The sequence below is a fragment of the Dryas octopetala genome, chromosome 5, assembly GCF_963921425.1.
Source record: "Dryas octopetala chromosome 5, drDryOcto1.1, whole genome shotgun sequence".
NCBI classification, from domain to species: Eukaryota; Viridiplantae; Streptophyta; class Magnoliopsida; order Rosales; family Rosaceae; genus Dryas; species Dryas octopetala.
The window spans coordinates 18,019,161-18,039,411 of record NC_141370.1 but is presented as its reverse complement, the minus strand read 5'-3'; the positions used below and the strand labels follow the sequence as shown (position 1 = coordinate 18,039,411).

General features: G+C 35.8%; 2 protein-coding genes across 5 annotated transcripts; both read left to right on the top strand.

Annotated features, from left to right (window-relative positions):
* Positions 1 to 805: 805 nt before the first annotated feature.
* LOC147285204 (transcription factor bHLH145-like) lies at positions 806 to 3,777 on the top strand. 2 transcript variants are annotated; one of them, XM_086245152.1, is made up of 2 exons: positions 806 to 937; positions 1,398 to 3,777. In XM_086245152.1, exon 2 carries the CDS (start codon positions 1,415 to 1,417, stop codon positions 2,543 to 2,545), a length of 1,131 nt encoding a protein of 376 aa, XP_086101278.1. In that variant the 5' UTR covers positions 806 to 937; positions 1,398 to 1,414; the 3' UTR covers positions 2,546 to 3,777. The 2 variants fall into 2 exon arrangements, with proteins under 2 accessions (XP_086101278.1, XP_086101277.1); XM_086245151.1 differs by lacking the exon at positions 806 to 937 and adding an exon at positions 1,167 to 1,304.
* A 2,227-nt stretch (positions 3,778 to 6,004) lies between these two features.
* On the top strand, positions 6,005 to 19,375 carry ASG2 (transducin family protein / WD-40 repeat family protein). 3 transcript variants are annotated; one of them, XM_086244615.1, is made up of 20 exons: positions 6,005 to 6,315; positions 6,468 to 6,536; positions 7,486 to 7,563; positions 8,071 to 8,205; positions 8,293 to 8,400; positions 8,572 to 8,700; positions 9,306 to 9,421; positions 9,512 to 9,629; positions 10,203 to 10,308; positions 10,882 to 11,027; positions 11,140 to 11,307; positions 11,403 to 11,513; positions 12,868 to 12,979; positions 14,400 to 14,752; positions 15,657 to 15,747; positions 17,008 to 17,103; positions 17,190 to 17,260; positions 17,346 to 17,497; positions 18,082 to 18,194; positions 19,016 to 19,375. In XM_086244615.1, exons 1-19 carry the CDS (start codon positions 6,244 to 6,246, stop codon positions 18,167 to 18,169), a joined length of 2,319 nt encoding a protein of 772 aa, XP_086100741.1. In that variant the 5' UTR covers positions 6,005 to 6,243; the 3' UTR covers positions 18,170 to 18,194; positions 19,016 to 19,375. The 3 variants fall into 3 exon arrangements, with proteins under 3 accessions (XP_086100741.1, XP_086100743.1, XP_086100742.1); XM_086244617.1 differs by having other exon boundaries at positions 6,468 to 6,570; XM_086244616.1 differs by having other exon boundaries at positions 6,006 to 6,315; positions 18,088 to 18,194.
* Positions 19,376 to 20,251: the final 876 nt, after the last annotated feature.

The following is a 20,251-nucleotide window of genomic DNA, read 5'->3' as shown; positions in this document are numbered from 1 at the left end:
CACTGTAAGTTATTCCTCTTCGCAGACTCTGCTCTGTTGTCTTCGATTTCATTCTGGTTTTAGGAATTTCCATTTGAGTTTCCGTTTGGTTCCCAGGAAAGTGAAAAGGAAAATTCGACAAAAAGGCCAAACATTTGGATCTCTTGTTTCGTTTTGTTGAGACTTCAACAACTAAATTCTGAGCAGCCAAACGCTGCCTTAGCAAAAACCAAATTGAAATAGCAAAAAGCAGTATCTGATAGACTTGTACCATTTGCAGGGGCTTGAGGAAGAGTGGCGGAGGTCTATATATTTGTCTGTGGGTAAGACCAGAACAGCATGCGGTGGTGGCTGAGTCTCTCTGTTGATGTTTTCCGCAAAGTCATCTCTTTGAACCTGTATTGTAGAGTTATTCTGTAATTGTTCTTGTTTACTGAATACCCAATAGAGAATAGTGAAATACCCTTCAATTTTCTCGGCCTCTTTTACCTGCTATTTTCCATGGGATCCACTTTCTTCATTGTCGTTCCTTGTTATGTCCGTCAGATTAGCTGAATCCAAACCCAAAACCTTTCCTGAATTTCTGTTTCAGTCCATTTTCATTTTCTTTTAGTTGGGTAAGCTTAACATCACAGACCCTTTTCGTATTTGTTCTGTTGCTTCTTGGTGATCCGCCAACTCCATTCGTTTTGCTGGTTCAGTCTCTTGTTCTTTGCAATCAATCAGCTCAAACTTTGTTCGGGTTTCACTTTGTGTTGAAATTGTTGTGCTTTGGAAGACTGTTTTTCTTTTATTTTTCCCCCAAAATATTCAAGTGCTGGGAACTAGCTTAGTTATGGTGTGCCAAGCAGCAAGTCAAACAAGATTTCGGGCATTGAAACATGAAAATGGGATTGATGGGAGCGCCACCATAATTGTTAGAGTTATAGCATGCTTTCAACCTCTCCAGGATTGCCAGGTGAGACAATGAAAATTTAGCCCTTGTAACCAAGACTTTTAAAAAAGCATCAGATGCCTCGATCTAATATATATATATATATATATATATTTTTTTTTTTTTTCAATTGGTTCATTTTCCTTAGATCCTTGTTCTTTTTCCCTGCTCGATAATGTTTTTGTTTGGGCCATGCTTGATAATGTTTGATGATGCCTAATATGATTCTTGGGATTTTCCAGGCTGAATATTTTCGACATCTGTTGAAACCTGTTACGTAGATAAATTCAGTGCTTTTGTGTTCAAGTTAAGCTGGAGTTTGTAGTTTATTTCATTGTTGCTGAAAGAGAGACATTAATCAGCTATTTCTAGTTGTACATACGTCCTTCTGGTATGTTTTACATTGTCCACTTAATGGATCATTATTTGTTGTTTTTGATTTTTCTCTAAGTTGTTAAAAATGTTTATTTTGTGTCTTTCTTAGGTAGTTGATTTGGTTGGATGGGTGAAGATTTTGGAACCTGGGTTCCTCAGCTGCATCTCGATTGGCAACCACCCGATCCAAATTCCTTGGGTGCTCCACTTGACTTGGGGCAACAGAACTTCATTTCTGCGTATAGACACCCTGGCATTAGTATGCTTTCGACAAATGGTACTTTGCCAGTATATGCATCTTCTGAGTTGCCCCATCCTCAAGTAGGCAGACCAAATGAACCTCACGGTTGGTTCTATTGCTTGCCCCGTATCCGACAGGCCTTCATGCCTGCTACACACGCTGCTCTCAAAGAGAAACTTTCTGCTTGCCCTTATGAAAGTCATAGGGAGACATTGGTGCGCAATGTAGACACTGTATTTGAACAGAAGAGATTCCTTGTTAGCAATCAGTCAGGGGATCAAAGAAATTTGATCTTCAATTCTGGGATAGCAACTCCTTTGCAGTGTCGTAGTTCTTGGAATCCAAACCACCATGGTGCTTATTATTGGAATGGGAATGATCCTCAAAATGAAAGAGATTTGAAAAATCTCTCAGGAGCGGTTTTGACTGATGAATTAAAGGGAAATGATGGAACTGGTGTTTTGACTGATGAATTCAAAGGAAACGTTGGAACTGGTGTTCAAAGTGAGATGCATGAAGACACAGAAGAATTGAATGCTTTGCTCTACTCAGATGATGATAGTGATTTTACTGAGGACGATGAAGTTACTAGCACAGGTCATTCGCCTAGCACAATGACAGTCCACGATAACCAAAATTGGTTTGAAGGAAGGACCGAAGAAGTTGCTAGTTCTGGTGGAATCACTAAAAAGCGAAAGCTGTTTGGTGGATGTTATGATGACGTTCCATCTGTAATGGACACTGCGAGTTCCATGAAACCCAACAGATTGTTGGAGTTGGAGGATGATGCAGAATCTAGTTGTGCCTGCAACAGAAGTTATGAGCTAAGAGAATTGGATTCCTTATCCAGCAAGAAGAAGATGAGAAAGGAAAAAATACGCCAAACTGTGAACATTCTGCAGAATATAATTCCTGTTTGCAAGGGGAAGGATGCAATTGTGGTGCTAGATGAAGCAATCAACTACTTAAAATCGTTAAAGCTCAAAGCCAAAGCTTTTGGACTTGAATCTCTCTGAGTTCAATGTCTGTTCCAGTAGCGTTTGTAGTATCACTTTGACGTTATCATTTCTTGTCACTTAGAAATTGTTAATGTGGTTATGGAGGATAAGTTTGGTGTACATGCAGTGCTTGAGGATATGGTAGGACATGAGGCTTCCATCTGGGGTACTGAAAATTGTAGCAGCAAAGTGGAGAGGAAGAAATTTGAACCCCTCTTGAAGTATTTGTTCAATGATTAGGTTGGAATCAACAGAGCTATGGTTTGTGAATCTGTGATATTTATCTCTTGTCAAGGTAGGGAGAGAAGAAGAGAGTGCGGTACATTATGTCCCAATAAAGGGTGGGTGGGGGTGTCTGGTGAATGATAGATTTCTTGGGGTTTAGAGAAAGTGACACCCGCACCTGAGCATGAGATGGCGGTGGCGAATTGAAAGCCTTGATTTGTTTATCCCAGAGGGCCCCAATGAAGAGAAGAGTGCACATTGCACGCCCCTTTGGGTGTTTTTGGGGTCCAACTCTCACTTTCCTCTCCCTTTTTGTTTACTTGTCATGTTTATCCTTTGTGGGGTTCTCTCTTTTTTCTGATGTACAAGTTCAGCACGAGCAGAGACTGAGAAAACGCGCCTTCTCCACTCCATCATGCAACTTGCCAGAGGGGGGCCCAAATCACCATTTTATCAAAGCATCCAGCCATGTGAACATAGAGCCCTAGCCCCAACCCTAACCCTATGGAATTTCACTGAACAGATACTGTTTATGTGATGGTGAAAAGACTCGAATATGAGTATGGTGGATTAGATATTATTGTTGTTGTTGTTGTTATATGCTAGTGTGTTTGGTGGTTAGAGACTTAGGGAGAGAGAGAGAAGGACGGTGAATGGGTGATGATATCTTTGGTTGGATGTAATGTAATTTGGTTAGTGTTTATTGTTGTCCTCATGCCTATGTACTTACGTCGCATGCACGCATTTATGAGATGAGACAGCGATGTGTTACTTAGAGTTGTTCTTGAATTATTTCGCTGCAAATGTTTCTTTTATTATGGATATGATGCTGAGTTGCTGGGGAGGGGGACCACAGAGTTGTATTATTAGTGAGAGGAAATATTTGTGCATGAGAAGCACGGGTAGGAGGAATATTAAATAATAGCTCTATGATGTAATATGCAATTCAAGTTGAAAACTGTAATATTGTATATTGTTACTTATTTATATAATAAATAAATCGGAATGGTTTTTGAATCTTAAAATTTATTTATGGGTTTGAATGGTTGAGATTGTTTTGGTTTTCATCTAATGGTCTGTTATCTATTTTTTAAATTTGCTTTTTCGCCCATAAAAATTGGTTTGCCATCTCTTTCTTTAATTAATTTTTCCTTAATATTCAACCTTTTAAATTAATTTCCCTTTAATTAAGTAAATTAATTTCCTCTTTGAACCTCTAGTTATAATATAAGTTGTTATAATATGAGTAGACAATGAATTTATATGGGTTAATTTCAGTTTAGTACTTTAAGTTTGCTTCAAATTTTAAAAGGTCCATTGACTTTAGGTATCAAATTGTCATGTTTTTTTATTTTAACTACCAAAACATTTATGTAATTTCACTTTAGGTACTAAATTTCAGTTTAAGTACAAACTTTAAAAAACATGGTTATATCGAGCTGTGACTGTCAAACAGTCATAACTTTTTTATTAATTTGTTGTTTTTTCAATATTTGCAAGGCTTAAACTTTAATGTTTAGTTTTCGAGTTATAGGATTTCATCCCTTAAACCTAAATCAAAAGTATGAAACCCTTAAAAATTTTGATTTTTTATAAATTTTAAACAATCACAACTGTGACTGTTCGATAATTACAACTGTAACTGTTCGACAGTCACAACTGTATAACAAACTAATTTGTGACCTAATCCAAAATGTCTTATTCTAGGTTAGTACCTAAACTAAAAAAAATTAGTGTCTTGCTGCTTTAATGAAAAACTATTGATATTTAGTATTTAATCTTAATTTTCTAAATTTTAAATTAGTACCTCATGTTTATCTTAAATAATATTCTAAAAAATTGTACATGTGTTATAATTAGAGTGAATTAGTAATACAGTAGTGCTACATATACCACATTTTTATACCATAATTTCATACCACCTTATGTGGCAACTTACATGTCATTCATACATTGGATATTAAAAAATAAAAATAAAAACTCAAAAAGGAAAATAAAAACTTTGTCTAATAAAGTAAAGACACGTCAGATGGTATAAAAATGTGGTATAAGAATGTGGTAAGTATAACATTATTCTTAGTAATACCATGTAGTAGGGGTGTACAATTTGGTTAACCGAACCAATAAGCAAAAACCACAAACCGAACTGAATCTATTGAAATGGCCATTGCTAGAATCGAAATCAAACCGTATTTGGACAAAATCAACAGGTTCAGTTAATCAAAAATTTGGTTTGATTTGGTTCAGTTATTCAGCGATCGAGCGACAGTGAGAGAGATAGAGAGATAAACTAAATACCAACAACGACAAAAACACAAAGCCACAAATTGATCGAGGAAGACAAATGTTAGGGTTTTAATGATTAATAATCATCTAATATAAATGTATTAATGTCATTTTATTAATTAGTATTATTATTATAAATATATTTATTGGGACATCACTTATAGATACAATAAGAGATCTAATGGTCAAGGCATTGGCTTCTCCCTCTGTTGAACCGTGTTCGATTTTTAGGGAAGTAATACTTTTTTTTTTTTTTATTTGGGAGAAATGAGATTGAACTTTGATGCACTGTGAATAATTCTACAACACTCCTAATTGGACTACCTAACAACTACCTTAGAGAAGCAATACTAGTTGATACCTCTAATATTACTTAAGCGAATGAACGATACTCAAAACCATGAAGAATGAACAAGTCTAAAGACCATCAAGAACAAAAATACAATTAGTAACCAAAGGTCGTCAAGGCTGATTTGCTTGGTCGAGTCACATTCCACACCTATTTCAGAGTTTGGAATATTGCTATTTGGATAATTTTAACTGATCACATTGCTGATCTAGAGAAATGGGAATGTGATCAGTTAAGATCCAAATTAGTTTTATTATTTGGTAATCTTCAAATGTAGGCTATCGAATTATCGATTATAAATTATAATGGTGCATAACGAAAACCCAAAATCTCAGGTTCAGGTTTAAAGCCCACCTTGACAAGCCCAAGCCTCGTCGTCTGGTCCACACATGACGTGGCACTACCCACTTAGCGGTTACAAAGATGACGCCACAGCGGGCCCCAACCTGACCCAACGATATCAATCACCGCCAAAAAGATCAACGGCGCTTAAACACCACGCAGAACGTTGAAACTCAAACCACCTGATCCCATTTTTCCCTCTCAGAGAGGGAGGTCAGAGGCGTAGATAGTAGATACTAGAATAACTAGAAGGTGCGAGCTACCACACGACACCACCACACCAGTCGTATTAACATATGAAAGCAAATTGAATATCACACGACACGATACGACCGTCTTCGTGTTCCTCCAATTTGGACGAAGCTAAAGTGAAAAAAGCTGAAGGAGGATCGAGAAGCGTGAAGCGTTCTTCTGCAAGTAGCTCAACACTCATAGAGAATCGGAGGTTATCGGACACTACACGATCGCCTTTCGGTTTTTTCGGTTTTGGTTTCGTGTTCTCTCTTATTCTTTTATGGAGGGGGTGCCTTTTCACGACGGTAACATCCACAACTTGCTCGAGAGCCGATACGTCGACGTTCGACAAGTATATTCCTTTCCCCTTTTCTTTTCTTAGCTTGATCGCGCTTGAATTTGTGATATGTTTTTAGCACAAAGTGATTTGGTTGCTTGAGCTTTCACAATCTTCGTTTGTGGTGGTGGTGGTGAGTAATTTTGCGTGGTGTTTGGTGCGTGTAGGATGCCAATCACAGCTTGCAGATGCACTCGTCATTGGTACGAAGGCTTTCTCAGGAGAGAGAATTGGAGGTTCGTGAATGGTGCACTTAATTTTAGACTTTTGGTGTCTCCTTTAAACTTTTCAGAATAACATACTAATTCTTCAGTTCTTACTTGCGTATGTAGACTAGAGTTCGATGGAAGATGGTTGCACCTAAAACTAGTTCTTTCATTTATGAGTTAAATAAATAGTAAATCCACATTTAAAATAATATGATCAAATTGTTTCTTAGGCATGGCTTACAGACAAGACTGAATTAAATCGCTAATTTGGAAAACACCGCCTCAATTGTACTCCGTTTAAGAGATTCACTTTGATTATCTCAGGATGATTTGGAGACTGTAATGGCACTTGTGAGGAAGCCGGGTGAAGTTGTTATGGGGGACAACTAACGATCAAAATTGTGCATATGGGGATGAAGTTAATATTTATGAGTTCTTATGATTCGAGTCACCTAGTGTCCTACTGGGGTTCATCATATCACATTGTTCCCAGTGGCACTTTTTCAACCTCATGAAAGAGATGTCTATGCCGCAATGTTTTGATAGATGGAAGTATTGTAGAGTGTCTTATAATTGAAACTTCATTCCTCATATTTACGTACAATAATAACAGTGCAAATTAGATTGGTACTTAAGTTTCTTTGGTACATTAAACTATTATGATTTCTTATGATTAACCTCTGACACGAAGGATGTGGTTAGAAAATATGAAATTTCAGCAATTGCATATTCAATTTGAAGTGATTTGCATAACTTATACTTTAGCTTATTTGCTATGTTTACCAATTTCAGTGAGTAATTCTTCATTCACCTCGAGTGTAATTCTTAATTTTTCTTTTGGACATGTCTTAATTTTTCGTCGAGTCGGAAAATGTTAACATTTTGTTATTTTATGTTTGCATTTCTATAATTGTCATTTTATGACTCTCCCTTCCCCTCTCTCTATCTTTATCTCTATATCTCTTTCTCTTTACAGGGGCATCAGGGTTGTGTTAATTCCATTGCTTGGAATTCTACAGGTTCACTTTTGATATCTGGATCAGATGACACACGGGTATGGTTAATTACTTAAATTTCATAATTTTTTCTTCTAACATTATCCCAGGTTATAGGTTGCGTAAAATAGAAAAAAATAGCACAATGAAAAAAGGATTATAAAATTTTACAAGGGATGATACTAGTATGATGTGTGCAGAACATAGTTCATGATGCAGGATACTTTTAGTTTCATCCTATTGGCTTGGATATATGCGTCAATGTATGTTTAATATTTTCTTATAAATTAGAAATCTGATGGAACACATATTTCTTCATCATAAATTGTTTTCCCTTTGCATTACATTTCACTTTATGTCACTATCTCTGCATGGATTAAGAAGTATGCATGAGGTATATGGTGCTGCACAGAAGTTAGGTCTTCTTTTCCATGGAATGATGTTTCTGTTGTTGAGATTAAAAACATGGTTACGCTTCTAAAGGGCAAGTGAAGATGGAACTTTGAGACATGCAGTTTTTTATGTATTGCAACATGAGAAATTATTAATGCCTCCATATTCTGCAGATAAATATCTGGAGCTACTCTAGTCGGGAGCTTTTGCATTCTATAGAGACTGGGCACTGCGCAAACATATTTTGTACGAAATTTGTCCCTGAAACTTCTGATGAGCTTGTGGTCTCTGGAGCTGGAGATGCAGAAGTAATGTCTAAACACTCATAAATTGAAAATGGTGAATGCTATTTGCTTGTTAAATACCATTTATAAATTACACTTATCTTTCCGCAGGTTCGGTTATTTAATTTGTCTCGTTCAAGTGGGAGAGGAACTGATGATAATGCTATTGCTCCATCAGCTCTGTTTCAATGTCACACTAGAAGAGTAAAAAAGTTAGCTGTAAGATTTCAGAATGTTGAAAAGCTTACTTTAAATTCGTTATTGTAGTTGTATTTGCATGAGAAAAGAAAATTACGGATTGTGGGGTTGTTCATTGTTTAACTTTTATGAATATCAAACTTGGTTTCTACTTGCTAGGGTCTCATAGTTTTTGCCTGCCTTTTATTGCAGGTTGAAGTTGGAAATCCCAATGTGGTATGGAGTGCAAGTGAAGATGGAACTTTGAGGCAGCATGACTTTCGGGAGGGCACTTCTTGCCCCCCTGCTGGATCCACTCATCAAGAATGTCGCAATGTTTTAGTAAGTACATATATTAAATAGACCTTTTTTTAGTTCCTCTTATATAACATGAAAACCTCAAATTTCTTTTTGTAGAGGATTTTAGCTCTCCTGCTAAATTAAGACTATAGCAACCAGTTTAGAAAGGCATGTTAATTGACTTGTTAATATAATTTTTCAAGCATAGTTGCCAAATTTCTATTGAATAGATTGTTTTAGGAACTGCAAATTAAAATCTTGATCTCAGTGAATATTTGCTTTCTTCTTGCTCATACTCTCAAATTGTATATATGGTACGAAATTGCCAAAGTTTTTCAATTGAGAAATTAGTGGGCAACTGTGAGTCAAAGAGCCCAATTAGGGGGCAACAGCTTGATCCTTGTACTCAAATTAGTTGGTGTAGTTTATGTCCTTTGTGAGATTATCTTCCTGAAATATTCATTGCAGTTCACCTCTCTGATGTAACTAGGGAGTTTTTTTGTCTGTCACATGAAAAATTTCTTCTATAAAATACTTACATAGATTTGTTAGCATATCGTTCTTTTGAAGCCCAGAATTTTAGGTGCTTCACCTCTCTGTCCTAAACCCTTGGAATCATTGTTTTCACATATAGTTCTTAATGGCAGCTTGACTTGCGGTGCGGAGCAAAAAAGTCACTGGCTGATCCCCCGAAACAAACTTTTGCTCTAAAATCTTGTGATATCAGTTCCACTAGGCCTCATTTGCTACTAGTTGGCGGGAGGTATTTAGTTGTTGATTATTAATTCAATGAGGCTATGTACTTTCTCTCCTCTTCTAATACAGCTGATTTACCTTCTCATAATGTTTGCAGTGATGCGTTTGCGCGTTTATATGATAGAAGGATGCTGCCACCACTGACATCTTGTCGGCAAAGGATGTCGCCACCTCCTTGTGTTAACTATTTCTGTCCAATGCACCTCTCTGATCGTGTTAGTTCAAAGTTCTTAACTAGTCAACTGCTTCCTGTCATTATTAGAAACTCTGATGTTTGTTTTTGTTTGGTAAAACATTTGATAGTTGTGCTTGTGTCAACTATTTGAAAGAAATTTTGTATGTTTTGTACTTATCTATGGATTTTAGTTGTTTAAGTCAACAATATTACAGAGTTTAGCTGAGAAGTTAATTTGGAAATCTTGCTCAGGTTTATGTGGATATGTCCTAAAACATATGGTTTTGGTTTTCCGGAGGCATCTTTATCTTCCCCCCCCCCCCCCCCCGCGGGGAGCATATGGACCTTTTGAGTTGTTAACATTATGACCCATTTTTACCTTTTTAAAGGAAAAACATTTTCATGCTATCCTGATTTTTTTTCCTTCACATCCAACCTCTTCTAGGAAAGGGGAAGAAGGTCGATAAAAGTTTTGGCTGTTTAGTACCATGTTTGAGTTAAATAATATACCAATTGGTAGCTAGTTTTTGCTTTGGGCTTCGGCCCTCCATTGCAATTTACCAATTGGTTTATCAAATATACATATTAAGGAACGGTTATTTTTTTTTTTCAGGGACGTACAAGCTTGCATTTAACTCATGTTACTTTTAGTCCAGATGGAGAAGAGGTTCTACTTAGTTATAGTGGGGAGCATGTGTATTTGATGAATGTAAATCATGGTATGTTAATTAGCCTTGAAACCTTGTCTGTTAATGCCGTTGAATGATGTGATTTACACATGGTCATGCATTTTGTTGTTTTATCTTCTTGAAAAGGAGTGCTTCTTTGTTGACTTGGTTATTTTATCTTCTTGATTTAGAATGAACTAGCTACAAACCCATACTGGTGTTCGTTTTATAAAAAAAATTATTGAAGTAAAATATATTTTGAAGAATTTAGGATATGTACTCAACATTAATTTATGTACTAATGAGACTCCAGCTTTCTATCTTAGAATTGATACCTGCAATGAGACTTATATTGCAGGATGACTCCTTGTCCACAGTTTGTATTGCTTTTTCGTTGAACAGTACAATCACAATAATTTTTTTAATTAAAAAAAAAAAAAAGATATTTGGCTTGAAATATTGTTGCTTAATTTATCATTCAGATCCAGGTCCAATTATGCCTGGACTATATATGACAACAAAATGTTAGCTATCACTTCCTGCTTATTCAATTTTCTTTTAATCTTGTTTTATCATATCAATAAAGTCCAGCTAAACAATTTAGACTGCTTTTGCAATTTGCAGCTGCTGGGAGTGCTGTGCAGTATACTTCTGGAGATGTTTCAAAGCTAACAAGCTTCACTCCTATACTCAATGAGGTAGAACTACAGCAACCAGTATCCAATGTCTTAAGAAATGGTCTTCCTAAAAGACGAAATGTCACTGCTACGGTGTGGATCTTTGCTTCTTTAGTTATACTTGGGTATCCCGACCATTCTATCTTGGTTTTTCTGAGACGAATTGGTTAAAGCTGGTATTTTTTTGTAAATCTATTTTTGGCAGCTTGAGAAGTGCAGGAAACTAATCCAAATTGCTGAGAAATCCTTGGAGGGGACAAAGTATTTTTATGGCATTGAGGCATGCAATGAGGTGTTGGATGGCTGGGGTCGTGATATTGGGCCTACACTAAAGCATGATTGTCTCTGTATTCGTGCCGCATTGTTGCTTAAGGTTCTTTTGATATCATGCATAGTTACTTGGTGGGAAACTGGTTCATTAGTTTGAGATTTTCTAGTGCTTAATTCTTTTTCTTTTATTTTTCCCAGCGTAAGTGGAAAAATGATGTTCATATGGCTATAAGAGATTGCTGTAGTGCTCGGAGAATCGATAGCTCCTCTTTCAGAGCTCATTACTATATGTCTGAAGCTTTATCACAGGTAAATATTGTTGTGTTTACAGCAGTTGATTTTATGATTTTGGTCAGCCATTGCAGTTCTGTCACCAAGTGTTGTGACTAATCCAGCCACTTAAATTACCAATTGCCAATCCAGTCATCTTTGTTTCCAGACTGGCCAATTTACTGATTTTTTTTTCTTCTTTTAGACGGTCTGAAGTCGTTATGACGTTATGCAATTTATTTCATGTTATCTAAACTTAAGTCTTCAGTAGGTAGGACCGGTTGAGTTTAAGAGGACTACAATTTAACAAAGTGAATGGGTGTTACAGAAGATGAAATAGAACCTTTAGTTTTTGGAATTAACGCAAACTTATTTCCTTAACTGATCATGCTTTCCTTGTCATCCATGAGAACGTAGATCTGATCGTTTCAAAGTTTATGGACATGCACTTAGTTGCTCTTGTTGGTCTACGTGTCACCTAATAATTATGTGACCCCAATATATACTTTGACAACAATTTGCAATTCCCAAAATCCTATATTCATATATGGATATAAATATATATGTATATATGTATGCATGTACATACATTTTACTTGTACAAATATGTAATTGCGAAGTAACTTTTTCAAAGAAAAAAAAAAATACTACTACAAAGCACATAAGAATGAATCCCAGTGGGGAACGAGTAAAACATATATAAGAATATAAGAATAAGGAAACCAAGATTAAGGGAGTTTGAGATAGACCATAGATTGGAGATTACCTAAGCCTTCTTGTAGATAGCTAGATTCTCTTCTTTTTTTCTTTCCTACATACTAGTTTATGGATATGGTTCTGGAAATTCAGACATAAGATTACTGAAAATGATAATCCTAGTCCAAGTTTGAATTTTGGCTCAAATTTCTCTTGTTGATAGACCTCCTGCCAAAGCGAGGGCTTATTTGACAAACCAATTTATATGTTATTTTGAGGAGCTATGCTGTGGACAAATTTCTTATAGAAGTGGGGTTACTAACTTGAAGAAATTAATTTAGAATATAGGAATATTCTTTTTAGGGCAGTTGGCGTGTTGTCTGTGTTATGGGTACTAGACAGTAATGTTAAAATTTTTTCTCACAGGTCCTGTCAGCTCTGCCACTGTATAATGGCAAACTTATGCAACATATGGTGCTTATACTCTAAAATTTTGTCAGCTTGGGTTTATAAAATTATTCATGAAATTTAGCATAGACCAACCAGTTTTGTTGTTCTCATCAGGACCTAGATGTTTTTCCTAATGCTAAGGAACTATTTGTTCGTTTGTGACTGAAATGATGAAACTGTGATGAGGTTGGACCTGTCTTTGTGTTTGTTAAGCATTTTTTGGTTGGTAATTGCTATTTTCTTGCAGTTGGCCAAACATAAAGAAGCTTTAGAATTTGCTACGGCAGCCCAATGTTTGGCTCCATCAAATTCTGAAGTAGCAGAACGATTGGAGAACATAAAAAAGGATCTTGCTGCAGGTTTGTGACTTTCAGTGTCTTGTACATTTTTTTGTTCCCCAGATTGTAGATTTTTCAATTGACCTGCTTTTTAATTTTATCCAGTACAGTAGTACTGGTGTGACCTTTATATGTAGAACTATAATTTTTTTTTTTTGCATTTCTCTCTCAGCTTATTGTTGCTGTCTTTCTAAATAACTAGGGTAATAGCGTACTGGAGAATCAATTGTATTTTTTAATAACTCGTTATATTAATATATTCTATGATTTGTGGACACAGACATGAGTGTCATCTGTCATCACTGGGGTGTCTGAGATGTCAACTTCCAAAATCTGGACATGTGACTAGCCAATATATTTTTCTTTAATTTGTATAAAGATCTATTACTTTTAAGCATTTTTTTGCTTGTGAAAGAACCATCTGTATCGAAATCAAAATAATTGTGAAAATAATAACCCTTTGTAGTTTCTTGACAAAAGTGCATAACACCTTGATGGTTCTGCAATCTTTCTAAGTAAATTAATGTAAATTCTTTTTAAGCATCCAAAGGGAGTGTCTGACATGGGTGGGACACGATTTTCTTGTCCTTTGGTGTCTGACAGTGCAAATTTTTTCACTGAAGAAGTGTTATTCAAATCATTGGTTATATTGCAAATTAGTATATTAAATTTACTCATGGAGAGAGGTTTCTTGTATAAAGGGAACTCTGCTGTTGGAAAGGAATTGAATGCGTCTTTGATTTGATAGTCAGTGCCTATATTCTTTATTTTTCTGATTACGAAGTTTCTTTGTTTTAGGCCTTATTGATACTTAAAATAACATGATACTGGTGCATATTGATTACTATTTTCACCTCATAGGATGCACAACCTAGCATATAAACTGATTTTTTTTTTTTTTTTTTTTTTTTGTGTGGCAAATTTGCACTAACCTAGCCTAAAGATCTGAGTGTTGATTGCCCTTTTATTCACCCCCATTTCTGGTCAGAGATGATGTCACTAATTTTCTTGACAAGATCTGAATGCCGTTTTTGCTTATTACACATTAATGGATTTTTTTCTTTCTTTTGTTGGTTTTCCATTTTTGAAGAGTATGTAACTCCTCAAACTCGAATGCCATGTCCTGATGTTAAGAGCAGTGTGTTAGTTTCATCATCAAGTAAAACAAGGGAAAACAGTGCCAGCTTAGAGCAGAGGTTTGGTGCAATTCTTTGCGTTGCTTGGCTCAACTCAGTTAATGTAGAGGAGTCCTATAAGAAAATTAGTGGCTTAAAGAGATTCAATGTACTTTGGTGCTAGTAGTTGGAATGCTTAGCCAAATGCCAACCATCTTATTAAATGAATGCATTGTGAATTTGACATTACTTGTGAGGATCTTACTTTTGGTGTCTTTATCTTAATTCTTTGTTATGCAATTCTAACTGTGTTGTCGCATGACTAGCCAAGTCTGAAAGAAATGGTAAGCCAAATGATGGATCACCCAGGTCTGAACCTCAAGGTGGTAGAGTACTGTCACTTAGTGACATACTTTACCGATCAGAGGGTAATAGTGATGCTTCACAAGATGGTCCAAGATCTGAAAGAGAAGATTCTGATTATGATGAGGAATTGGAGTTGGACTTTGAAACGTCAATCTCAGGTGATGAAGAACATGATGTCGAGCCCAATATTGTACAGGGAAGTTTAAACCTGAGAATTCATCGAAGAAGTGATTCTGCTAGAGAAGTTGGAGGTGCAAACGGCTCATGTGGATCCCCTTCATCATCATCTCAAAATGAAAGACTGCCATATCAGGTTCCTTTCATAGTTATAATGTAAACTCTGTTGTTTTCAGATTGATGACATGTAAAGGTGTTGCCCTTTTTTTTTTGGCCAAGAAGGTGTTGCCTTTTAGTCACTATAGGATTGGCCCTATCTTATATGCAACTGTGCTGATGTATATTTTATTGTATTCCTCCATTGTTTGCTTGTCAAGGCTTGATTGTAACTTTGTCTTTGATCTTCCAAATAATTTTTCCAAATATACTTTAGCTTTTCTGGGATGTTATAAAAAAGTTGTTGACTTCTTATGTGACCAATTTGATTCTTTCAACCTGATTTTTGGTATTGATTGCAGGCCCATAGAGTATTCCTATGCTCTTTTTGTGACAAGTCTTCCTATGCCCTTTGTTGAAGGGAGAGAAGAAAATTTGTCTTTGTAGGCTTGAGAAGCATAAAAATTAATTTAGAGGTTTAATTATATATTTACATTTATTTATAATAACTAAGGGTCTAATTATTTGGGTTTCCTATTATATCTGGGTATTTTGGATATTATAGTATTATGAGATTTTTCCCATATAAACTGGTCTTATTGTAATTGGGTTTATGACTTAAGGCATATGATATAATTGAACTTGATTAAGAAAATTGATTTTTCTTCTGCCTATTATATTGAGAATACAAGATTATAGTTGAAGCTGCCATGAATATGGTTTTAGTTCTCATTTTTTTCCTCTGTTCTTTCTCTATTCTGCATCATCCGTTGCTTAGAGAAGTCCATTTTTGGCATACACTGGTTCTTTTTGTTTTGTTGGTTAAATTGCCTTTACTTTGTGCAGGATTGCCTCAAAGTTAAATCTTCTTGTTTTCTTCCTTAACTTCAATTATAATTTCGTCAATTTAATTCATGTTTCTTTCTTTTTAATATATACTGCAGCCTGAGGCAGTCATTGATATGAAACAGAGATATGTTGGTCATTGTAATGTTGGAACTGACATAAAACAGGCCAGCTTTCTTGGCCAGAGAGGTACTTTTTTCTTTTATGTGGATCTTCATTAAATAAGGATACCATGCAAGTTAACATTATGAGTTCTCAGTCATTCATGGTGTTGAATCTTACTATTATATGTCAACAATTTGGCTCTTGTTGTGAAATGAAGCTTACCTTTGTTCTATATTAATACTGTGGTACATTGTGGTTGCTTCTTCTACATGAATCTACATAGCAAAGCTGCATCGTGATAACCTAAAACCTGTGTTTTAAAAATGTTGGATTTGATCACACGGGTATTGGTGGAGACATGACATTGGTAATTGTCAGTGCGGTTGTGGCTGTTACTTGACAGGGTAGTTTGTAGGTCTCAAGTATTAGGGTGTTAATGCAGAATCAAACCTTTTACTTCTATATGTTTTAAGTGGATTTTTCAGTCTTTGCATGATAGGTCGCAGATCTCATAGTTGAAATGGCTTGCTTAATCCTATTTTCTATGCATGGATTGTAGGGATGATCCAGAATTACGCGTATATATGCTATGTTGTTTGACTTCAAGATGGTTGCTTGGATGACTAGGTCAAATATCATCTGGTTTAGAATTTTGTCTTTGTTCAATATTTACAGATTTGTGTGTCAGACTATATGTTAATTCAGCAGATCTTTTGTGGTGTACCTGGTGGGGACCAGTGGTATAGAAAGAATCAAGGGACTGAAAGCAGTGTTTTCTGTTGGGGTAAATACTTTGTCCAACTGGATATATAGATTGAGCCCGACATTGTGATGCTTTGAAGTGTATATACTTCAAGTGGCAAGGAATTAACCTGGGAGCATATTGGGAAGTTAATTGACATCAGTTGACAGTGTTATATTTCCATTGAAGTTGACAGACCCTTTTTGCTATCTCCTTGTGCATTTTAAGGATATTCCCTTCAATTTAATTTATTTTGATTGGATGCTAGTCATGAACTGCATGTAAGAAAATTTTCTGGTTTGCCTGTTGAGCATAGACGAACATCTCTTCCATCTGTTTCTTTAAAACGTTTTCTTATTTCAATGAAAGTTTCTGTTTCCTATCAAAGGAAAGAAGAAATTGCATCAATTCCCTGCATACTGATGGTGTCATGCATGATTGATTGGTGATTTTATTTTAGTGAAACATCCATTATAATTTTTTTTGTGTACTAATCAGTTATTACTACTTATCTCAAGTAAAAGAATGAGTTTGAGTTTGCAGGAAACTGGATGTAATCATAAATCTTTTGTGGTGATATTGTTATCTATATTGATTTGTAGGTGAATATGTCGCTAGTGGAAGTGATGATGGCAGATGGTTTATCTGGGAGAAGCGAACTGGTAGACTGATAAAAATGCTTCAAGGAGATGAAGCCGGTAATATTTTCCCCTGCAAATGAAAATAGTGGGGCTATCTTCCTTAGTAGTTTTGTTGTATAACATTTTTTCATGTCTCTCTACAGTTGTGAACTGTGTACAGTGTCATCCGTTTGATTGTGTAGTGGCAACTAGTGGAATTGACAACACAATAAAAGTATGTATTATGAAGCTAATCTTTTTTTTTTTTTTTTGAGGTGGATAGAAATCATATCTGAAGTGTATGTGGTTCATTGATCTAGGTATGGACCCCTAGTGCCTCAGTCCCATCTATTGTAGCTGGTGGAGCCGCAGGACCAGAAACTGCCGACTTTTTGGAAGCCATGGAAGGCAATCAGCACAGATTAAGCCATAATCGTCAAACTATCCTGCAAGGCTTATACAACCCTCAACTGTATATGATCATCCCATTTTTTAAAAATAAAAATTGCTTTTAGAAATTAGTTCTGATAACCAAAAATATTTTGGAACAAAACCAAAGGTTCATACTTTTGTGTGATATTTCTTTAATTTTTGTCTTGAGAATCTGTTGACAAATTGTGCACACGTTTTTCTCAGCCATGTTCAACAACCTTCTCATCCCAACTATCTAGGTCAGTGGTACACATATTAGAGTTATACAACCTATCAAACTGGTGGACATTTCCAAACTGTATGTTCTGCCATCCAACACCCCAGTCCTCTGCTTCTCCTCAGCCTCTTATAGAATGTTGCACAAACAATTGTTGCCACTCAGTACACCCAATCCACTCATGCTTGTTGCAGTGAATTCAGGCCCACGTCGTTGCTGGTTTTCCCATTCTAACCTGAAATTTCTGAACTTAGTCTCATATTATGAGGCATATGCATCAAACTCTGAGATTAAGACAAGCATGCACTGGAAAAAATGAATTCCATGATTGTGCAGATTATATGCTTTATTGATGTCATGGCTTTGAAATCTTTTCTTTCATCCAATGACTAATGTAATTATGTTAGGTACAGCCGTTCTGAAATTCTGGAGCATTTTCGAATGCATGAGTTTGCTGAAGGAAGCTTGCACCCATTGCAGTGTGCTCAGAGCTAACAAGGTTCTAACTGGGAGCATGGAGGTAATGAACATACCTTAATGTCTGAATCCTTCTTCAAATTCTTTTTGTTTATTGTTCTTCCAGGAGTTAGTATACATGATGAGTGATGAGCAGTTGACCATAGTGAATTAAAGTTTGCATGTGGCTTTGGCTTCATGCGTCACATTTTGATTTAAAGTGCAGAATCTTCTGTATTTGGTATCCTGACATGCGCATGCTTCCATGCACACACAAAAACACACCCATACGTGTAAACTTAAAATCTGATGAAATAGCTTCTCAAATGGTGAGTTCTATGATTTAGGGGTTGATACAAGGCATTCAGCGGTGTTTTTGTGCTATTTGTATATAAATTTTGGAGTTACTAATATTTTTATGCTTATTGTTGCATTATGGAAATTAGCGATCCATATATTTATATATATATATATATATTTTCTGTTTTTGTACCAATTTAGGATAATCTTTTGTAGGACTTGCCTCAACTTTACCAATTGCCGAAAGGTTTGAGGATGTTGGCTATATTTGATGTACTTTAGAGTTAATGCTGGATATCTAATTGCTTAGTTTGTGCCGATAGCAAAATTGCTCTTCCTAATGCTGCGTGTTGTTGATATATTGTTTAGCAAATGTTATAGTTTGACAGACTCTATGCTAGTCATGTTTCTTGTCACTTCAGTAGTGTGCGAGTTATTTTAGTCTGGTCAGGTCGCACTATGTTTCATTTTACAACCCAAACTTCAATTTTGATAGAGGCTGAAGTCTGTGCAATGATTTTGTTTTGGACCCTGGAGGATGTGTTTGCAGATTTTTTAACATGATATGTGCCCCTGTTATTACAGATACATTATGTTCGACTGTAAATGGGGCAATCAGGTTTTTATTATTGTAATGCTGCTAGAGAGGTTGAATCTGGGCAAACTGATATTGCTGGTGGCCGGAATCTTGCTGGTCATGTAAAGCCTTCTGGGATCCCCTAAAATTAGTTGAAAAATGAAGAGATGTTATATATCCCGTGTTCAACTGTAAAGTTTTCCCCATTATGGGATGTTAGCATTTGCCTTGCTGATATATTGTTGAAATATCACTGTGTATAGTTTGGCAACTGCACCTGTTTCCATATGATACTTCATGCTTTTATCTGTCTGCCTCAGATTTGTACATATGATGCGAGTGATGACTATATTCACCATTTACCTCCATTTTTCTTTACAGAGCAAATGAGCACTATTATACTCCGTCAAATTTGTTTACAAATTTTATTCACCAATTGATATGACAGTATTTTATTTTTTCAAATATGGACTTGTTATATTATTTATAACATTATGTATTTCATCAACATCTCATTGCTGATGTATCTTCTACTTATTAGGTAATGAAAGTTTCATTTTGATTAAAAAAAAAAAAACATTATTTTGTGAATTTCTGTGAGTCTAGTATTATTGTAGAAAATAACTTGCGGATAGAGACAAGCTGGGGTCACAAAGAGAGAAGAAGGAGAGAGAGAGAGAGAGAGAGAGAGAGAGAGAGAGAGGGAGTATGGGGATACACCTGTAGGTATTCTCGTGTCATGCAAGTTCTTCTCATTATTGTATCACCAAGTGTTGTGCCTGTCATAATTAGGTCCAAACTTCAATAATAATTAATGTTACTCTTTATACCTGCACGAAAAATAAGGCAATGTTTGGAGGTTGGACCATCTTTTGCTGGAATTTGGTGCTTGTTTCTAGTTGTATGTGATTAGTGGACACTGTGACTTAATTTAATAGTGGTTTGGTCTAAACATATTATTTTGTGTATTAGATAGATGCATGTGATTATTATTGTAATGCCATGGAGTGAGTACTGACTACTGGGCAGAATATAGTGCTAAACGATCAAGTGAGCGGCCGTATGGTTTTGACTGCAAAAGAAAATCATTTTCTGGATTCTCCCAAGTAATATTGTCGGCCAGGTACATATAATCATATATAGTACAGAAGGGGTAATGTTAATAATGTAATATTATAAATATCCTCCACACAAAAATTTAATCTAATTAATAATCCAGATTCAGGGTTTTAATATGAATAGAG